General features: G+C 50.7%; 1 protein-coding gene across 1 annotated transcript in view; it reads right to left on the reverse strand.

Annotated features, from left to right (window-relative positions):
- Positions 1–21,763, reverse strand: part of DGLUCY (D-glutamate cyclase) — a 47,957-nt gene extending 26,194 nt beyond the window's left edge. Inside the window, 9 exon segments of the mRNA XM_073798938.1 lie at positions 4,343–4,603; positions 8,148–8,351; positions 10,657–10,779; positions 11,925–11,952; positions 11,955–12,077; positions 14,761–14,943; positions 16,958–16,973; positions 17,063–17,216; positions 21,661–21,763. Coding sequence (XP_073655039.1) covers positions 4,343–4,603; positions 8,148–8,351; positions 10,657–10,779; positions 11,925–11,952; positions 11,955–12,077; positions 14,761–14,943; positions 16,958–16,973; positions 17,063–17,216; positions 21,661–21,763 — 1,195 coding nt within the window.
- Positions 21,764–22,008: the final 245 nt, after the last annotated feature.

A 22,008-nucleotide genomic window follows, 5' to 3' on the forward strand; every position in this document is an offset into this window, starting at 1 on the left:
CCAGTGGGTCGATGGGGCGAGCTGAGGGCAAGGAGCCAGATCACTGTCCGAGCTCCTGAAGCGCCCCTACCGGGGCTCTCCCAACTCCCTTCTCCAGTTCCACCCCTCGCCTAGGGGGAAAGACAAGAGGAGGGCAGTTGTCCATCAAGGGATACTCATGAGGCACAGTCTACGTGTGACGTGACACCCCAGGGAATGGGGGGCAGTCACGACAGGTCGAAAGACCCAGCCCCTCTGTGTGCTGTGAGGGGCAGGCTGCTGGCCCCGCAAGGGGGTTGAATAGAACCAAACGACAATTCCTGGCTGTGTGACCTTGGGCAAGCCACGGGACCTCTCTGAGCTTTGGCTTCCCCCTCTGCAGAATGGGGGTAATCAGGCCCTCTCCCAGGATTGCTGTGGACGCAATGGTGTGATGTTTGCCGAGCACCAAGCTGGGGGCCTGGCACAAAGCAGGTGCTGTGTAAAGGCTGGCTCTTTATTTCTTTGAAATTGGATTGAGGATACAGGATACTAGTAAGACGGGGCAGCAGGGAGCCACACAGGGTGGGGAACATAGCATATCCCCAAGGGGGGCACACAGAGAGAAGGAAGCCCAGGCAAGGAAGGTCGGGGCGAGCGGAGACCCTGCACCCAAGCCATAAAGAACCAGTTTATCAATTTATCTTCAAGACAGGGAATCAATGACTGAGCTTTCTTCTTTAAACATTTCCCAGGCTTCACTTATAAAAAAAGAACTGAAATCATTGTCATTAAAAGGCCAAGTTGCTTCTACTGTCTTCGTCCACATGTAATGAAAGTTCTGCAAAATCTAATACAGCGAATTCCAAATTCCAAGCCACTGTGTGGGCAAGACCCAGTTCTGAGCTGAGGTCCAGCATGGAGCCGGCGGTCAGGTGAACAGGAGGGCAGAGCGACTTCTGGGAAAGTGGGCAGCAAAAAACACCCAGCAGGGCGTGGCCAGATGGAAGAGACTGCCGGCCTGTGAAGCAGTGGGCACAGTTGGCTCTCCCTTCTCCTTGGTGACAACATGGTTCTTGGTTTTCCTCCTTCCTCAGTGCTGATCCTTCTTGGACGAAGGATCCTGCTCTTCCCCTTGACCTCTGGGCGTGGAGCGTCCCAGGGCGCAATCTGGGTCCTTCTCTCTGTCTCCACTTATTCCCTCCATGATGTCATCTAGTGTCTTGACTTTGAGGCCATCAACACGCCAACTGTTCTCCAGTTCCTCTTTCCAGCCCAGATGGCTCTCCTGAACTCGACTCGTGGATCTGATTGCCTGCTGTCTTCCCCACTTGCATGTCTAATAGGTACCCACACTTTCAGTTACCCAGGCTCAAACTTGCACTCTTATAAATTTTTTCAAATTGTAATTGTGGTAAAACACACCTACTGTAAAATTTACCATCTTATCCATCTTTAAGAGTACCGTTCTCTGGCATTAAGCGCATTCACGTCATTGTGCAAATATCCCCACCATCCATCCCCAGAACTACGGGCCTCTCACTGTTGTGGCCTCTCCCGTTGCGGAGCACAGGCTCCGGACGCGCAGGCTCAGCGGCCATGGCTCACGGGCCCAGCCGCTCCGCGGCATGTGGGATCTTCCCGGATCGGGGCACAAACCCGCATCCCCTGCATCGGCAGGCGGACTCTCATCCACTGGGCCACCAGGGAAGCCCCATCCCCAGAACTTTCACATCTTCCCAAACTGAAACCCTGTACCCATTAAACACTTACTCCCCCTTCCCCCGACCCCAGTCCCCAGCAACCACCTTTCTACCCTTTGTCCCTAAGATTTTAATTACTCTGCCCACCTCACATAAGTGGAGTCATACAGGTTTGTCTTTTTGTGACTGGCTTATTTCACTCAGCATAATGTCCTCAGGGTTCATCTGTGTTGTAGCATGTGTCAGAATGTTCTTCCTTTTCAAGGCTGAGTAACATTCCACTGCATGTACAGACTACACTGTGTCTATCCAGTCATTCGTTAATGGACGCCTGGGTTGTTCCCACCTTTTGCCTACTGTGAACAGTGCTGCTGGGTGTGTAAACGGGTGTGGAAATATCTGTTTGAGTCCCTGCTTTCAGTTCTTTTGGGTACACGCCCAGAAGTGGAATTCCTGAATCATATGGTATTTTCTATTTTTAATTTTTTAAGGAACTGCCATACTGTTTTCCACAGCGGCCGACCCATTTTACACCCTCACCAACAGGGTGCAAGGTCAGGCCTGCTCCACCATGGTCTTCCCTGAACCAGTCCACGCCAATTCCATCCTCTCAGTCCCCTGCCCCGAACATGAGAGCAGTCACGACTCTACCTTCGAAACATAGATCTGGCTGCTTCTCACAACCTCCATCTCTACCATTCATCCCTCTGGGGTCCCCTGAAACCAGAGTCTGAGACAAAGACTTGGGTGCAGGTGGTTTATTTGGGAGATGATCCCAGGAGGGAACAGGGACAATGAGGACGGGAAGGAGAAGCCAACAGGAGGGTTTGTGCATTTTCAAAGCAATGGGGTCTCCGTTCCTTCGGGACCTGCGTGTCTCCAAAAGACAGGAGGCAAGGCAGCAGCTCCCACTCTCCACGGGTTGAGGGGGCCCTGGAGGCATTAGTCCCCATACTTCCAGGCTGGGTGGTTTTGCAGGGGTTTTTGGAGAATTCCCCACAGAGCACTGGCCTGGGCCGTCTGTGTGACTCAGAGCTTCCACCCCAGCTGTGGCTGAAATCACTGGGGGACAGAAGGACTCGCCACAGGGCAGCAGCCTCATCTCCCGCCTGCCGTAACCTGGCCCATCTCCTGTCCCTACGCTTGTGCCTGTGGCTACCCGGGGGATCCGTTTGTTTTCTTTTTTAGCGGTACGCGGGCTTCTCACTGTTGTGGCCTCTCCCGTTGCGGAGCACAGGCTCCGGACGCGCAGGCTCAGAGGCCATGGCTCACGGGCCCAGCCGCTCCGCAGCATGTGAGATCTTCCCGGACCGGGGCACGAACCCGTGTCCCCTGCATTGGCAGGCGGACTCTCAACCACTGCGCCACCAGGGGAGCCCCCGGGGTATCCTTTAAAACCTAACCGTGACCTCTGTCCTCCATCCAGCTCCTCTTCTCCTTACCCACTCCAGGCCGGTCAGCTGGCTGCTGCCCTGTCTTAAGCCTGCCGGGCCCCCACTCCACCTCATTGCCATTGTCACAGCCAGAGCCACTCTTCCCGCAGCCAGTCCAGGCCTCACTCTTGCACCCGCTTCAAGCCTTGCTCACATGGCACCCTGTCCAGGAGGTCTTCCCTGACCCTCTTGTTTAAGACAGCAGCCCACCCCTGCGCGCCCCCCTCACGCCTGGCCCGTCAGTCCCCGTTCCCTGGGTCCCGGGCCACTCTATTCCATAGCGTTATCTCCTTCTAACACACTACACATGCACTGTATAATTTTCCTATGCTGTTTACCGTCTCCATTACTCCATGAGGGCAGGATGGCTGTCAGTCTGGTTCACCGATGGATCCCAAAAGCCTTAAATAGCGCCTGGCACATATTAGGTACTCAATACACACTCATCGTGTGAAATGGATTCTGTATGTCCAGACACAGCCTTTTCACAACTTCTAACGTAGCAGGCGCTTTAGGATATGCCTTCCTGAGGTGGAAGCCCTTTTGAGAGGCTAAGAAGACAAAAGTACTTCTCTGAAGAATGCATTTTGAGGGACACAGAGAGACAGGCAGTCGGAAGCGCGGTAGGCTCCCGGCTGATGCCTGAGTGACACCCACAGAACGACGAGAGATGAGTAGCAGCTGTTCACCCTGCACCCTAGGCCGGTTCTGACACACTGACAGCAGCGTCACAGGCTCGCACGGTCAGCACTCTCGGCCCTGATGCCCATCTAGGTGTTCTGGGAACCTGGGAAGCGTGGGACATCCTGCCCATTTGGGCTTTGTGGGACACGGCTGTCTCAGTCTCTCCACCACCCTATTCTCGACCATTCTACCCTCAACTCGGGGGTCCAGGCCTGTCCCGGGTGTCTCAGTGTCCTCTGCAGGTCACCCCTGCCTCTCATGGGGGGAAACATGTGCACAGGTGGGATCATGGGGCCTGGTGGACCCGGCTTCAAATTCCAGCTCATCATCCCCACCTGGTTAGATCACCTGGCCCTCTCAGAGCCTCAGTCTCTTCATCTATAAAATGGGGATAAGGCTGTTGCTATCAAAGAGTTGTTCTGAGTGTTAAGGAAAACGTCCCGTGTCAGGTGCATAGCACTGTGCCTGGGCACCCGGAGGAAGTCCCACAAACGCTGACTCCCTCCACCCTCCGCCCACGAAGCCTCATCTGGCTAAAGGGACTCCCCTCCTCTCACTGCTCACCTCGTTGTACAGCCTCATCAACAAGCTTCTTGTACAAATTCAAGGCTCTCTGGTCGACGACCATGGAGACCCCCTTCTCCCAGGCCTGCAGGAAGGCAGCCAGAGCCGCGGCTCCCAGCGGGCCGTCCGTCTCTTCCGGAGGCTCGTGGTTGAGATGCGTGGGGAAGCCGGTGGTGCGGAGCACGGAGCGGGTGTGGGACGGAGACAGGAAGGCCCGCAGCAGCTTGCCTGGACGGAGCAGGTGTCCGAGACCTCGGCTGCCTAAAATTAGGCAAAAACAAAATTAAATCACAAAATCACATAACTGTGTTCCAAGTAGCATCTTATGGGGACAGTAGCTTGTTTTTTTGTTCATTTGCTTGTTTTTGTTTCAGAAGTGGATTTGAAGGTGTGGCAGACCCCTCCTGGGCCAGTCGAGAAGGATCACTGGGTAAGGGGCCCACCAGCCTCTCTTTCAGTTAAGTGTGGCCTCGAGACCAGGTCCTCTCCATGTGACAATCGAAGAGCAGTGGAAAGAGAGTGGGAGTGGTGATGTGGCCTCCCCCTGGCCTGGTCGTACACCCACAGGCTCTACTCCAAGCTCTTCCCTTCCTGGGAGCTGGGCTGTTGACAGCCAGCGCCCCCTGGGGGTCTCACGATGGGATGCGGAGCTGCTGGGTCCCTGAGTGACCGCGAGGGAGCAGATCCCCTTCCTGCAGAGCTAGAACACTCACCCTGGAGGACCCGCCCTGGACTGCTGTGTGAGAGAGGCACACATTTCTGCTGTATGTATTTGAGCAAAGCCTCTTGGGGGTCATTTGTTAGAGCAGTTTAGCAAGCTCTAACCAATACAGGGAATACAGAAGGAGGAAGGGAAACAGGGCTGTCTTAGCTGGGGATTCCCCCAAAGCAGACCTAAGACAAGGGCTTGGGGCAGGTATTTCAGTGGAGAGGGAGCCCAGGAAGGAAGTCAGAAGAGGGAGGAGGTGAAAAGCCACGAAAGGATGTGTGAGTGAGCAGGTTAACTCCAAAGGCAACGGCGGCTCAATCCTGCTTGAGATCCTCTAAGAAACCAAGCAGTAGCCCCTGGGGACTGTCCTGCCAGAGGACAGGGAGACTGAGCCATACGCACCAGCTCTGCCCCCTACTGCGTGAAGGCTGCCCGTCGGGCGTTGACTCCCCGGCACTTCTGGGCTGCACCTGCTCTCCTGGAGAAACAGAGAGACCCGAGGCCCAGGTGGAAAGCTGATGTGCTGGGAACTGCCCACTGCAGCTGCAGTGAACCCGGGGGGTGGGGGGGTGGGGGGTTGTGCTGGGCACCAGCTGCATCTTACAGATGCCACCGTGGCTGCCAAGCCAGTCCCAGAAGGCTGCACAGCCTCCGGACTCCCATCACATACCATTGTGCCTTCGTCCATGCTCAGGCCACCTCGGGGCGTATCTGTGCCGTGCAACGGGGGGATGTGACTTAGAACTCCCACCCCAGCTGCGGCTGAAATGAGAGGGGGGGCCTAAGGGATGTGGGGGGCGTCAACTTGCATTCGAGGTACCTGGACAACGTGGAGGGACACAGGGTGTGGATTCTGGTTATGGAGGAACAGCTCCAGATTCAGCATCTGGAAACGTACATTCAAGTCCAGGCACTGGCACGTCACAGCTATGTGACCTTGGCCTTGTCCCTTGATTGCTCTGAACATCAGTTTTCCTACATGGAGCTGGGGGTGGTCCAGGTGGAGGAAGGCTGTGAGGCAAGGGCCCCTCACGTACTGCCCGTGGGAGTAGAAACGGGAACATTTGTCTGGAGGGTGATTTGTACCTTAGATTTGTACACTCCACTGGAGCCAGCAATTCACTTCTAGGAATTTATCCTACTAAAGTGATCATGGGTATGTACACAAATGTAGTCATAAGGATGTTCAGTGCCGCATTGTTTGTGGTGTCAAATAATAAGCTATTAATAAAATGGTAGAACATTCATAAGATAGAATTCTATGCAAACACTATAAAGGATGTTGTGGTGATATTTAATGACATAGAAGGATGTTCACAATACATTTAAAAGGGAAAGAAGCAAGTCCTAAAATAGTATCACAGTATGATTCCTATATATATATATATATATATATGTATATACATTCAGTCTTATAGGTTCAAGACTGAAGAAAAAGACTTTAAGGGCAAACATAAAACTGTTAATAATGGTTAATTGTGATGGGAACCTGGTAATTTTTATTGCCTCTTTCATGTTTTCTGATGTTTGTACAATAAACATGAATTACTGTTGATAAGTGGGGAGAAGAATAACAACATCTTAAAAGAAAAAAATTGGAATGTAACCTATTTAATAGGATGTGGTGAGCCCCGATAGAGAGAAGAGGGGAGAGAGACCTTTGTCAACTTGAAAGCCGTCCATCCATCTATGATGATGTTATTATTAGCACAAACATTAACATTATAAACCTGCATTTCTTCATCTTCTCCAGGCACCTCAAACGCCAGCCATGTGAGGTCCTCTCAAAAATGACTGAGTGACTCTATTATTATGCTCTGTGACTGGTGTTCACTATATGGCCATCAGTCTTATACCTGCTTACTTAATACAGTGGGAATCAGAAGCCTCTGTTGTTCTTGAGGGTTAAAGACGTTCCTTGATAAACAGTATTGGCACCTCTGGACAGTCATAAATCTGCCTATCCCCTGAGCTTCATGCTTCAAGCCTTGACACACAGTTCATCCAAGCACTGAGGGTATTGCTGTGGACGACCTCCCAGATCATTTTGATTAAGCAACGGGAGCACCGTGTCTGCAGCAAATTTACTTCCCAGTTACTTTTTTATCTGAGCTAATGGCAGAGCTAACAATACATCTTCCCTCATGACGCTTGTACTGAGCAGGAGAGCCGTCAGCCTGAGTAAGAATGTTTGTGAGACAGAAAGTATTGCAGAATTTTTAAAAATATTCACCACGGAGACCAGCTATGTCAGAAACTCTGTGTATACACAGCCACGACTCTATGTATGTGTGTGTCCTGAAACGTGCATCTGTAATGAACAGATATCCCAAACTTACTATGTGTTTTCATGAAAAGGAAACTGTTTTCTGCAGCATGAATGAATGAATGAGTGAATGAACGAACAGACAAGCACCTTTCAGCAAACCTCCTCCTAACTGGAACCAGCAGACCCCTACTGGACCCCAGCAGCCCTGTCTCATGTCTAGAAAGTCAGCGGCTCTCAAACCACAGAAGGGCTATCCTCTGAGACGCCAAATACAATAAACATGTCGGCTGCAAACTGTTGTGAGGTTGTCTCTGCAGGGTCCTGCCCCACCAAGGATCCGCCAAGGAGGAGCAATCCAACACCCCCTCCTATCTCCGCTGCCCAGTGCACAAAATCTAGTCTACGCCCAACCCCAGGCAATGGCACAAAAGAAGACGATTTGGGACATTATTACGGAATGACGGATGACATTGGTTAAACAGTGGCAGTTGACTACCTAGGAACCATTCCTCTCCCTTTTTCTTCCCTACTCAACCCCAATTTAGTTCTGGATGGGAATGTGCCCACCTCCCAAACTCCCTCATACGTTTAGTGTTGAAAATTTGGGGGAAAAAAATGAAGAGAAAAAAATCATCCACAATCACGCTATCCGGAGATCATCACCGTTAGTATTTTGGTGCATTTACTTCTCTTCCGGATTCATACACAGTATTAGCATTAAAAAAAAAATCATACTGTAGATACAGTTGGCATGCTGCTTTTCCCCCTGAACATTCATCAGTGATGAACTTCTCCAGGTCCTTGAGGTGTGACTGCTTGTTTCTTACCAGGGTCGATGGCAATTATCATCTCCAGTTCTCTGACCCTCTGAGCGACTGAAGCTGACGCCATGCTGCAGTGCAAAGGATCCTGGGAAATGTGATGGACCTCTGGCATTCCCTCAGGGGTGAGACATCTGGCCGGAGCCGCTGTACCCTTCAGGTCAGTCATAACTGTGCAAGCCGGTGCGCTGGTGAAAGCCAGTGGCATCTCTAAGGCACACAACAGGAGGGTCTGAGCCCAGCCTACTTCATCAAACCCTGTCCATGCCCATCTAGCCCACCGTTAATGGGAAAGATGGCGCCCATGCCTTGGCTTAGCTGGCGGTGCTCCTTACCCATTTGTTGGCACCAGGCCAGGACAAGCTGGCTTACGACTAAATCAAGTTCCACATTAACGGGGGCCCCTGATTTTTAGGAAGGTGAAGATGGGTTGAGTGTGGGCAAAGAAGTGAGGTACCCACAGCTACAGTTGGGGCTCTAGGAGTTTCCATCAATGCAATCCCATGGATATCAGAAAATACTTACTAAACACTTGCAACGCATCAAGCCATCTTGCTTTACTTTGCAGCAGTTGTTAGATCTGCTAACAAATAGTTCTCTCTGAACATAGCTTCTATTTTTCTCATGTCCCGCATATTTTGCTTTGGTTTATGCTAATTTTGTTCTCCCCCACTAGATTCTGGGCAACAGATGCACTGTAGCATAGTTATTAAGACATGACTTTGCATGGTGAACACGCTTGAGCATGAGATGTGACTTTATCCTCTCTAAACCTGTTTCTTCAACTGTAAAATAATGATAATGCCTCATCTGGTTGTTGTCAGAAGTGAACTGGAAAATGCACATAAAAGTGTTTAGCAAAGTGCCTGGTCCAGTGTAAGCCCTCGGTATAGGTGATGGTTTGCATTATTGAACCAGGTGCTGTATCTTATCCATTCTCATGTCCTTGTGCCTGGCCTGTTAGGTGCTTAATCCTCACTATAACTTAATTTAGACCTTCTGCTTTCTTCAGTGTCATTATGATCCTTGAGTACTTTAACCCCACTCAGCTGTATATTCCCAGAGAAGCGGGACCATTGCTTATCCATCTCACAAGTGCACACAATAAGTGCTCAATAAATGTAGACATGAATTGAGTAAGTAACAATGTCTTGGATTTCACAGGAAACCATAAAATTTCTCAGATCTAACAGAAAGCCAAAGTTAGCCAACACTTCAGAAGGAAAACCTACTGACAGATGCGTCAAGCATTCTAACTTAACTTTCAGCTGTGATAAAAAGTGGAAGAACTAAGGATTTCGATGAATGCAATAGTTTTTCTGTGTTTGGGGCAGAACCTAAAATTGGTCACTCTAAAGCCATCACACGCTAGAACAGTCAGCTCGAAGTGTGACATGGGGTTTTGGCCCATCTGTTGTGAGATGTGCAACAATTAATCTATTGCTAACAGAAGTTTAAGTATTGAAGTTTGAGCATGATTTGTATAAATTAGAAAGATTCAAGGTGATCCCTGACCAATGATGTCATTTGTTCTCATTTACAACCAAACATGCTATCGCAAGTCGGAACTGAAGGGCTATCGTGTGCTGGGATCCCAGCCGCAGTGAGAGCTCTTCTGCAGGGCATCCCCCTGGCAGGGGACAGGAGAGGGCTGAGACCATCGGGCTGGAGGATATTTACTGTGGGTGTGTGGATGTGTGTACACACGTGAGCACACACATACTTGTAAATGACCACAAGCTCCCTGAGAACTGCATCTTGTCTCCTATAGCATTTTATTCCTAAGATCTGGGCACAGAGTAGGCTCCCAATACATTTGTGTGAATAAACGAATAGAATCCCCTATCACCATATTAGAGATAATCTTCCCCTATCATGAGGCCATTCTAATAGCTAAGCGTCCATGAATGCTTTAAAAATAAATTGAAAGTAGCACTAAATTCTATTATTTGTAGTGCAAGCCGGGCTGACCTGGCTAGAATCTTCCTCTGTCTACAACAATGGGCTGCAACAGTTATTTTTAATGTCTCTGTCACATCCTTACCTTACTGTGTGCTAGTTAGGGGGCCCTCGTGTGTCGCTTCAGTGTAATATCACCCTTGGCCTTTGAAAAAAAGGACCGACAGTATTGCTTTCAAACACCCGGCAAATACCACGTGAAATGCTTTGCTTAATTGAGTTGCTTGCCTTCACCTTTGCTTTCAAAGCCCCACTAACCTCCAAGATGTCTCAAAATATCAAGCAAAACTGGCACCTCTGTTAGATTGGACTGTGAGCCTTCCGCTGATAGAAATATATTTAATCAAAACATATTTGAGCTGAAAGACAAGCTGCTCTGGTGAGACCCAGCACTGGGATGAAAGCAGTCAGAGGGATCTTTGCTGTGGGCTATAGGCCTGTGTTTTATGACTTTATTCCTTAAGTCATTGCACCATAATCCTATGCATTCAGGAACTGGAAACCCACCCAATTCCCTCCTAGGTCAGAGTAACAGCCCCCTTAAGCCCAGACGTACTGTAGGCGCTGACAGCTTCGAGACTGGTCAGCTGAGAAGGCCAGAACACTGGAACGTGCCCTGGCTGACACACCACAGGCTCCCCGTGGTCAGGTTTGGAAAGATCTTTGATACCCAACAGTTCTGCAGATGGAAGAAGAAAGTGAATTCCACTGGGTCCTGCACTGGCTGGTACTATCTGATTTGAACATGTTGAGTAGTTTATGGTTCTTTCTCCAAGAGCAACTCTAGTCACAGAACCACTGTAAATTGGAGAAGTCCAGGGAGGACACCAGGAATCCGGACTTTACCAACCCAGAATACTTGCTGACTTCTAGTGCATTTTGAGGGGCATAGTTTCAGAGCATGGAATCTTAAATGCTTGGTGTGATTGCTGGAGGAGACTAGGGGGGCATTTAGTCCAACACTGTCATCATACAGATTGCGATTTTGAGTTTATCTTGGTGCAGACCGAGTCACATAACCTAGACAGAAACTCTGTTGCTTGACGACCAACAGCATCCCTACCCCTGGCCGGATATCAGAGTGCTCACGAAGACAGCAAAGATGGATGTATTGGGTTCAATTCATCCCACTAATAATAAAACTGCCGACACGCTGCTTTGGGTGGTCCTGAGACCATCTTTCTGTGAGGGAGGTGACAGGTGCTGGTTGCATTTTTGCAGAAGGCCGGGCTTTGTCTGATTTTGTTTGTTAAGCAGCTGAGTGAGTTCAATTACTCTGAACTCTGACTCTCACCCAAGACCCAATCCCAAGCTCTCATCAGGACCTCTGAGAGCCTCCAAGAGGCCTGGGAAGCTTCCACGCTTGGATCTGCTCACTTGCCAGCAGATTGAGTTAATACACTGGGGATCAATGGCTTTCGGCTCAAGTTAACATTTGGAAGGAAGCCGTTCCCTGCCCAGATATGCCACTGAACAATAGCCTAGATTAGCGGTTACTATGATTTCAAATTTCAAGGCAAATAGCTCTGCTGACATCCTCCACCACCTGCTTCCCCAACCCCCGGTTCACTTGAAGTTCACAGGGACCAATGGATGAGGCTGGCTATTCTGCCAAGGGCGTCACCTTCAAACCTGAAGGGCACCTGCAAACCCAGCCCTGGTGCTACTGCAGGAATCTGGGTCTTGTCCAGGGCCTTAACCCCCAGGACCGCTGGGAAAGATGAGGACACGTCAGGGGAACTCAGGAACACAGCCAAGTTCCCGTCTTCTCAGGCAGAAGTCCACGTGCAGCTGTCAGAATCATGAAAGAGAGTGGACACTGACCTGGGTCGCCAGTGTGAACCGGTTGTCCATATGCTCACCTCCCACGGAGCAACAGGCCTGCACCAGCTGTTCCAGTTTGTCCTTGGGAACGGGCCTCACTGTGACCACCAGAGGGCAGCAAAAGCCAGCAATGGTGGCACAAGGCACCTCTGTCTGCCAAGAAATCAAGTGAAAAAATGTTAAAAAATAGAATTAGCACAGATGAAAGCCCTCAGGACCAAGAGTTCAAAGCAGCTCAGTGAAGGAGGAGGTCCAAGTAGCCATCATAAAAATATAGCTTCTACTTTTTTTTTTTTTTTTGTGGTACGCGGGCCTCTCACTGTTGTGGCCTCTCCCGTTGCGGAGCACAGGCTCCGGATGCGCAGGCTCAGCGGCCATGGCTCGCAGGCCCAGCCGCTCCACAGCACGTGGGATCTTCCCGGACCGGGGCACGATCCCGTGTTCCCTGCATCGGCAGGCGGACTCTCAACCACTGCGCCACCAGGGAAGCCCCCTAGCTTCTACTTTTATGTGACATAGAGATGAGGAAGATTGCTGGTAATTATTGGTCTAAAACAGAGAATCTTAATTTTGTACTCACCCTGGACCCCTTTGGAAGTCTGGTGCAGCTACGGACCTGCGTCGAAGTAGTATTTTTAACTGTGAAAAAGGAAATGCATAGGATTACAAAGGAAACCCATTATGCTGCAAATGCAGTTAGCAAATTATGAAAAAACTATGATACAGCGATAGGTTTGCTTCTTCATTAGCAACTCAAGCAAGGAACAAGATGGGAGACCTACCCTTGGAAGTGTGAAGTAGCGATCAACATACGGGATATTTCTGAGGTGTCAGGAAGGACTGTAGTGTGACATGGGCACGTCTGTGACTTCTTTGGGCAGCCACCAAATCACAGGGGCTGCTGACGTGGTGTCGTTTTTTTCTTTCATTACAATCATAACGGAAGGAAACACTCCATTTCAGTTTGAGGCTATGAAAAAAATGCAAATTTTTTCCCACCCAATTTCATAGACCCTCTGAATTTTCTCCTCAGACCTCAAGGGGCCCGTGAACACAAATGCAGACCTCTAGGAGAATCAGAGGCAGAGGGTCCCCAGGAAGCGGGAGCCTCGAAGGAGGCCCCAGGGTCTCCTCTGCCCCATGAGTCCACAGACCCCACTGAGCCCTGCTCACTCCTCCTGCCTCAGTGGAAGCTGCCCAGGATGACCTGTGTGACTTGCCCTGCTTATGTTGGTTTTTTTCCCCCCGAATGTTTTCTGGTCCCTGTAGTGGGGCTTATGAAAGCTTCAGGCCACGGCCAGGAGGATACACCACTGGGACAGTCTTGGTAGCTGCTTGAAGGACGTGCTGTTAGCACCCTGGCAGTAGCAGGATGAAACCTTGGTGTGCCTGCCAGGTTGATGTCTGCAGAACAGCACTCAGGAGGGAGCACATGCCAGGGACACTCACAAGAGACCGGCAGCACTCCTCAAGGCCAAGGAGCCTCCTTCTGGGGGACTCCCTGCATCCCCTCAAGGCCGCCAACTGAATCCATGATGGCAGGCTGGCCATTTCTCCCAGCAGCCAACGGGCAGAGGCATCGATGTTAAACAGAAAGCTATCTGGTATCCACTGGGATGGTGAGGTGTGGCTAGACCGTGGCTCTGCAGAGCACGTCCTCTGGGCAGCAATGGGCACCTCTGTGCAAAGCATCTTATAATTGGCACACCTCCACTATGGGCATTTTACAGATGGGAACCAGGAGTCCTGGGTTCCAGCCTGGCTTTGGGATTTAGGCAAGTCCCTTTCTCTCTCGAGCCTGAGCTTCTGCATCTAAAATGAAAGGCTGGCCAGGATGAGCCGCGAGGCCCTCCCGGCTCCTACCTGCCACAGACAGCGGTGTGTTCCAGGGCCAGCCCTGCAGGGGCGCAGCCAGCAGCTGCGGTTCTGCAACCCCCCTTCCCAACCGTCAAGAAAACCGCTCAGACACATACTTCACACATGAAAAGCAGCACGCACTGTGGGCAGCCTTGTTTCTCATCAGAGGCAGCCTGGGCCCCTCTGGCAGGAGCCCAAACCAGGCAAGTTTTAATAAACGTCTCAGACCCAAGATGAAATCTCCAATCCGCGTCCTCCGTAAAGAAACCTGGGGCTGGCTGTGGACACTGGCTGCCCATCCATCCAGCAGAGTATGTTCTCAGACTTCACACAAGTGTCCAGAAGGGGTCAGGGGAACGAGCGATCTGGTTCTCCACTCCCCCCATCTCCCTACCCCGTGACAAGCAGTGGCTGGAATAAAACCTCAGAAACACTGCAGAAGGCGGCCCCGTGGCGGGCACGTCATCCGAGAGGCAGCCACTCTGCATTAGTGACCACCAGCGGCCGCCTCTGGCCAAGAACATGACCCAGCTTTCCTGACAGAGACATGACCTAGCAGCTAACAGCCTGGCCAAGGCTCTGCCACAAATCCCTGGGCATTTACCCAGCCAGGCGCGCTCTCCCCTCTGCCAGGGAGCTTTTTCAAAAATCTCACTGAGGTGCCCGAAGTTAAAGGAGCCAGACAAATGCAAACAGGTTTGGTTTACACAGCACAGTGATCTGCCCGGAAGGGCTTCACTCGCACTCCCAAGGGCATGCTGGGCGCTCACAGAGGTAGGCAGGGGAGAGGCTGGTGGTCCCATTTTCCAGATGAGGAAAAAAAGCCCAGAGAGGTTAACCGCTTGTCCTGGATTGCCCAGCTAGAAAGTGGCCAGAGCTTAGGTCTCTTGCCTCCTGCACCATTGTTCTCCCCACTGCAGGAAAATACAAGATGACCCACGTTCTCAAGTCATTCTGCCCCTGTGGATTGCGTCCCTACCTTGTATGCACCCTTGTGGCCGTGGCCTGCTGAGTCCCTTCTGGGGAGTCCCCCCTTCTCCCAGGCCCCTTCCAGGGAGAAGCTGCTGCCCAGGAGGAAGGCCATCATGTCCTTCAGCTGCCCCGAGGACTCCTCCAGCGAGGTCAGGCTGCCCGTGCAGGTGCCGAACTCATACTTCCAGAACTGGGACAGCCCGTCCTGGAGACACAAGGGAAAGCTCATAGGCCCCCAGACTCGGTATGGACTCTGACAATGCATTTTTAAAAAGGACTGGGGAGGGAGAAGAGGACACCTGGGGCTGAAATTTCAGACACCAGCACCAAGGTGGTGAGCACAGTTTTGGGCAGGGGGCCTTGCTGGCATCCTTCAACATCCTTCATCCTTTCCAGACTGGAAACTATCAAATCAGCATGAATATACTGTAGCCCCTGCCTCTACCCTATTATATTTCCTGTAACCTCAACCGGAAACCAGCCAAACCAGCAAGAAAAGGACAATGGTGTCCTCTCTGCCATCGAGGCGAGGCCCGCAGACCAAAGGGACAAGGAAGCTCTCAGTGCTAGCAGTGGAAAGGTCTTTCTCTGCTCTCTTAGAGAAACTCCTCCACAGGGTTGAAAGTCTTCAGTCATAAGCCTATTCTTCATTCACTCCAAAACCATTTTGCTGAGTCGCTCCTCCGTGCCAGGCACAGGCCAGGTGATGGGCTATAGTGATGGAGAGGATAACGGCCAGCCTTTAAGAAGCTTGAAATCCCACACTGGCAGGCGAGGCTCCATTGAAATCAGATGCTAGCAATACAGAGCAGTGAGTGCTAACTGCCTAGATAGAGGAGTGACTCAGAGAAGGGAGAAATCCATTCTCTCCCACAAATGGAGAGAGGCTGGAGCTGGGTCCTAAAGGTTGAATAGGAGTTCACCAGCTGGACAAGGGAGAAAGCACATCCTAGGCAGAGGGAGCGGCATGTGAACAGCATGGAGGCATCAAGGCCTTCAGAGCCGCTGAGAGGGCAGCATGGGAGGGGCTCGCAAAGGAGCTGACCTCGGACCCAGGTGGGGCTCTGAAGGCCCCTCCCACCCCTGGAGTCCACAAATGATAAGAGAAGAATGTTCCTGGGAACTTTTTCTCTGAGGAGATGGTTGGGGATGACTGGACTGTCGGAGGGGGTTAGGTACTGAGCCAGGGCCTGGTCACTACAGGCCTGATATCAAGTAAGGTACAAGCCACAGGAAGGCACCAAAGAACTGTATTTAAAAAAAAATATTTTATTTATGTACATACGTATGTATTTGGTTGTGCTGGGTCTTAGGAGCTCCTTAGTTGTGGCATGTGGGCTCCTTAGTTGCGGCATGCATGTGGGATCTAGTTCCCTGATGAGGGATTGAACCCGGGCCCCCTGCATTGGGTGCACGAAATCTTAACCACTGCGCCACCAGTGAAGTCCCTACACCAAAGAACTTTAAATGAGGGAGTCACGTGTTCAGATGTAGAAAAAGACACTCCAGGGGGAGAGAAGATGGGGATGGGTTGGGAGAATAGGAGAGGGAAAGAGTGGGACAAGGAGAACAGTTAAGACGTCACAGGATTTTCGGAGAGAGATGTGAGCCTGAGCTAGGGCAGGAGAAATGTGGGCTCCCCAAGTGCTACTATGGAAGCAGAATCAGTAGGGCCATTTATTCCATATGTTGTATTTTAAAAGTCTGGGAGGGCTTCCCTGGTGGCGCAGTGGTTGAGAGTCTGCCTGCCGATGCAGGGGACACGGGTTCGTGACCCGGTCCGGGAAGATCCCACATGCCGCGGAGCGGCTGGGCCTGTGAGCCGTGGCCGCTAAGCCTGCGCGTCCGGAGCCTGTGCTCCGCAATGGGAGAGGCCACAGCAGTGAGAGGCCCGCGTACCGCAAAAAAAAAAAAAAAAAAAAAAAAGTCTGGGAGAACATTCATGACAGTATTAACAATGTCTGTCTCTGGATTTAATTGCAGGTGGTTTTATATCCTTCTTAATCCTGTGGAGTCAGGTTTCTAGCTTGGGCAATGAAGTGGACGGATGGCAGTGCCACCTGTCCAGGGCTGGACTTTCTTGGTAGTCCCAAAGATTTTTCCCAGGGCAGAGGCAGGGGCAGGGGACAGGGGTAGGAGTGGACATGCGAAGACGGCAGCCCCTTCCAAAGCAACAGTCATGAGTGAGGCTCCATGCCAGGCACCATGGGGTCCCCCAGGCTGGACAGAGAGGTTCCTGGTGACAGACACACCTGGCTGCAGCATCTGGCCACTCCCAAGCTTTAACCCCGAAAACTCAGGTTTTTTACCTGGTACCTGGGACAGCACCCAGGGCAGGCAACGTCCACTTGCCTGGCTCACTTTGGCCCAGCAGCGGCAGAGGGCCACTGTTGACTTGGCAGAACTTTTCAAAGGCCGGAGCAAGGGACCTGGGCAGGGCCACCACACTGGCTGGCTGGAGCCCTGGGTTTGGTGAGAGAAGGGAAGAATGCAGTCAGTTCCTTCTTGTAGAGGCTTTTTAACTTAACTTTTTGTTGAAGCGTAACATACACACAGAAAAACGCACGTACGTGTACAGCTTGATAACTTTCACAAAATGAACGCATCCATGGAACCGGCATCCTGGTCAAGACACAGAGTGTTACCAGCATCCCAGGACCCCCTATGCCCCTCCTGGTCATCATCCTCCACACGCCCCCCACAGGGATAGCCACTGCCCTGACTTCTAACGCCACAGATTCCTTTTGCCTGTCCTTCGTACATGTTCTTCCTAGAACGGAATCATACGGTATGTGTCTTTTGAGTCTACCTTCCTTCACTCACCAATAGTGGGTTCATTCTCATTGCTCTGTGGTGTATTCATTACTACAGTGCATTTACCTAAAACTATTGCTGATGGATATTTGAATCGCTTCCGGTGTCAGGTTATTACAAATGGTGCCTCCGTGAACCCTTTAGTACATGCATTTTGGGCACACGTGTGCACGGTTCTGTTTGGCACATACCTACGGTTGTAGGAAATATAATTGCTCAGCTTTAGTAGATGCGGCCGAGCAGGTTCCAAAGTGGTTGTGATATTGACCAGGGCTCTTGGCCTTCCCCAATCAATAGAAATTGATAAGAGGTCAATCAAGAAATTCTGGGTTTGGTGATTGGCCCCTTTATTGGGGCCCCTGCGGCCGCAGGAGGGAACGACAATTTCCCTTGCTCGCTTCCCGACGCAGGGTAAGCTGGTTCCTTACATGGGGTGAGGGTAGGGGTGTGTCTAGGGTCTGGGCCGGAGCTGTGGCTTAGGTGTTTTGCCCACCCTTTTGGTGGCGTTGAGTGCAGGGGTCATGCACAGTACCCTGCTTTTGCTCCTGACTCCCTGTTTTTGCTCCCAGCTCTTGAGAAGTGGCAGTTGGGTTTTTCGGTCTTTTTGTTATCTTTTGTCCAGAATTTGCCCCAACTGCGCATGCACACAGTTATTTTTAGTCTTTGCATTTTGTAGCTCGAGGAGACGTTCGTCCAGGTGCAAGCGTTGCAGCACTGCAGCAAACGGTCCCAGGTCCCAGCCGATCCCAGTTGTACCGATTTATACTCCCACCAGGGGGCGCGTGAGTTCCTGGTTGCTTCCTACCCGCTTCAACGCTTGGTGTTGCCTCTGCCTTTTTCATCCCAGCCTTTCCAGTGGCATCGAACTGTGGTTTTGATTTGCATCCCCCGATGAGTAATGCAGATGAGTGCCTTTTTGTTTGCTTTATTGGCAATTTGGGTATCCTTTTTGGGCAAGAGACCGTTCACTTCTTTTGTCTGGGCAGGTTCTTAACTGGGCAGGCTCAGAATCCTCGACTCTCCTCCAAAGAGATAGTTTTACTGGAGTTTTAGAGGAAGACCCCCACGTGCACGCCACAGTCTCCCCCGGGGGCAACCAGCCCACCTCTGGAATGGGAAGTCCTTTGGCTTTGGAGGCAAACAAACCCGAGTTTGAATCCTGATTCTGCCTCTGGCCACTGCTGTGACCCTGGGCTTGGTTTTCCCATGGATAAGATGGCAGTAATCATACCTACCTCAAAGAGAACTCCTTGAGTCCTTTCCTGTGTGTAAATCACCTAACACACCGGTATTCGGGAAGTAGGGGTTGGAGTTACATTCATTCAGTGAATCTTGTATAGACATTTAAAATTATGGTACAGAAGAAATATTTAAAGATATTAGAAGATATTTGGGATGTACCATTAAAGGTACATTACTAGGTAACAAAATATTATGTTCAGCATATTCTCCTTTTTAAAGGAGATAAGAGAAAGAACTAGAAGGAAACACATCTTCATGTTAATCACGGTTATCTCCACTGACAAGATGGTAGGTGATTTTAATTTTCTCCTTTGTGCTTTCCTCAATATTCTAGAATTTATGCAATAAATAGGTATCTGGAGGAAAACTGTAACTGGAGGAAAAACAAACAAGAGAAGTTATGTTTCAAAAAAAAGCACTATTTCCTTAAAAAAAAAGATCATCTCAAAGAAAAATATACTCTTTTGGAGAAATAACCTTGGTGACAAATCTCCTAAATGCCGGGTATGCTCTATCAACAAGTGGACATTTCTTTTCTGCAATAATATCTGTCAGCTAGTATTTTCTGAGTGCTTATTATGTACCAGGATCTCTGTGCTAAGTAATTTACATGTGTAATCAATCATCTGTATTTTATACAAGAGGAGAGTAAGGCTCAGAGAGATAGAGTGACTTTCCCAGGGTTACACAGCTGGTATGTGGCACAGCCAGGATTCAAGCCTCAGACAGATGACCCCTGTGTCCCTCTGAGGTCACCACTGGGCTGCGGGCACGGGCCTCCCCAGGATGGGTCCACCGTCACCTCCAGCATCTTCCTCCTTGGGCATGGGGTAGTGAAGCAGATGTGACCCTCTGCAGGGAAAGTCTGGGACTGGCTCCTGCTCTAACTGCCTGGAACTCATTACCTCAAACCCTACAGAGCCTGCCAATGCTACAGACTTTGCAAAGGAGGTCAAACTGTACACCCCCCGCTGCCGAAAGCTCAAGGAAGCTGGCTGCATGGCTCAAGCAAGCCCAGCGTGCTCCAAAAATAATCTGGAGTGAGGGAAGGGAATTCAGCCAGCCTAGAGGCCGCCCATCCCCTCCCCACACCTTTCTTACCTCCGAAGCCTGTTTCAAGAGCAAACTGGATTAATACCATAAATCACGAGGTATTACGTGCACAAAGCTTCTCTGTTTCCTTTTTAACTAAATGTACTTCAGAAGGCGCTGTGTTTCGGTTTTGCTCATCTCTACTGCTGGTCATAGCAAGTCCCCGCGTCGTCCCCATTAGTAACAGGACCTGGAATAGAAGGCTCCGTGGTGCCTTTTTGGAGGGGCGGTGGACACACGAGCTGGGGCTACTTTATGGTCTGCTGTCTCGGGCTCCATCTAAGGTCACGACAGCTTTTTCTTTGTGGCGAGAAATGAAGTGTGTCCTCTGAGTCCTTTTACCCAAAAATCAATGTTTTCATTTTTTTTTAAAAAACTTAATAACAAGAGAAACAAAAAAGAAGAAGCAGCAGCAGAAGCCTTTTAATGTTCCTAATCTGATCTAAAGCCCTGGAAGACGTAGTCCCAAGCTGGAGAGCGCCAGCTGTTCCACAAAATGGACTGCTTTCCTTGTGGAGAATCCACGACAGACAGCAGCTAACGTGGGTCCCGCATCTTATGTACATCAGCTCTGTGGGGAAGATTCCGTGGTTACTTTCAGTAATAGATGAGGCTCAGAGAGGTCACACAGTCTGCCCACGGCAACAGCCAGTAAGGAGCCACCTGCGCCCTTGGCCCCCCAAGGTTCTAGTGAGCAGGGTCGACCTGGTTGAGCTAGGGTTTGCTGGTCCATCATGTGTACGAAGGGTTGTGGTCCACTGTTCCTTGCTGACTCTGTAAAGCACACTTCCCGGTATTCACATCATTAGGAGCCCCCTCCCCCTTGACACTGGCCTGGGCCACATGACTTGCTGTGCTAACGGGACATTAGGAGGTGTGATCCAAGCAGAGGCTTGATATGTGCTTGTGCATTAGGGCTTGTCCTCTTGGAATATCTCCCACGGAGGCCTGAGCTACTCCGTAAAGAAGTTTGGCTTCCACTGCTAGAGGGGCTTCCTAGAGAGAGAAATGAGACGCTAGTCCCAGTGGTTCCAGCCATCCCAGTGGACCCTCCAGACATGTGAGGAAGAAGCCATCTTGGTTGTCTAGCCCAGTGGACACCCGTGGAGCCCAGCCTCAGGGCAGAATTATGGTTTAAACCACTAAGTTTGGGGTGGTTTGTTAGGCAAGACTAGATAATTGTTGGCCCACAAATAGCGACAGAGGCCGGACGTGTCCATAAACAAGGAAAATTGTCCTGCTTTAGTATTTTAATCTGTGTTGCTGGTGACTCCACCAGAACCAGAAAAGTCTTTCCCGTTGTGAAATTTTGCTGGGATTCAGGTCAGTGACAATTTGGATATCTGTTTTCTCTTGCAGGACCTTTTAGAGCCTTGGGCGTCACTCCCGGGATGTAGTAGGGAGATGGGTGCCACCAGTCCAAGGAGGGAGACTTGGTCTGAATCAAAAGCAGATTAAAATGCGGCGTAACATGGGGGCACTTTTCCCAGAAGGGAAAACCTTTCCATCACCGGAGGTCGTTGGCGGTTCTGCCTATGGAGCTGTGGGGACCAAGCAGAGCTGGTTGGTGATAGCCTTCGCACCTGAGTCTGGTCCAAGGTGCCCGCTCCTTCTGGGAAGTTAATTAGTGACCAGCGAGAATCTCCTTCTGCTCTGACTTGCCGTCTCCTGTGCAGAAGCTAGGCGTCTCAGGAGTTCCTGGGCCCTACGTGGCTGGTATTTCCAGGGAATATTTTTTTAACATCTTAGCACCACTCACCCCTAGCCATGCTGGACATGTTTCTGAGGTTTGGTTTCTTCTGTAGAATCAAACTCCTCACAGCAGAGGGAAGGCGGGACTTCAGGGGGAGCGGGAAGGTCATCCCTGGATGGGCCACAGAGGATCCGGGTTATGGGACAGGGAGGGACAGATGAAAAAGCACAGCTCCCTGGAAGGCAGCAGATGCAGCATCAGGACTGCCTCCCGACCTGCCCAGGGCTGCTCCTGGCCCTGTCCTGGGGTGGTTGTTATTTGGAGCAAGTTCTCGCCCAGCCCCATCCCCTTCATGTCTCAGTTTCTAATGAGAAATTCCTGACACTTCAAGATGCTCTTTCTCTGGCCTGGAAT

The sequence above is a fragment of the Tursiops truncatus genome, chromosome 2 (genome assembly GCF_011762595.2).
Source record: "Tursiops truncatus isolate mTurTru1 chromosome 2, mTurTru1.mat.Y, whole genome shotgun sequence".
NCBI lineage: Eukaryota > Metazoa > Chordata > Mammalia > Artiodactyla > Delphinidae > Tursiops > Tursiops truncatus.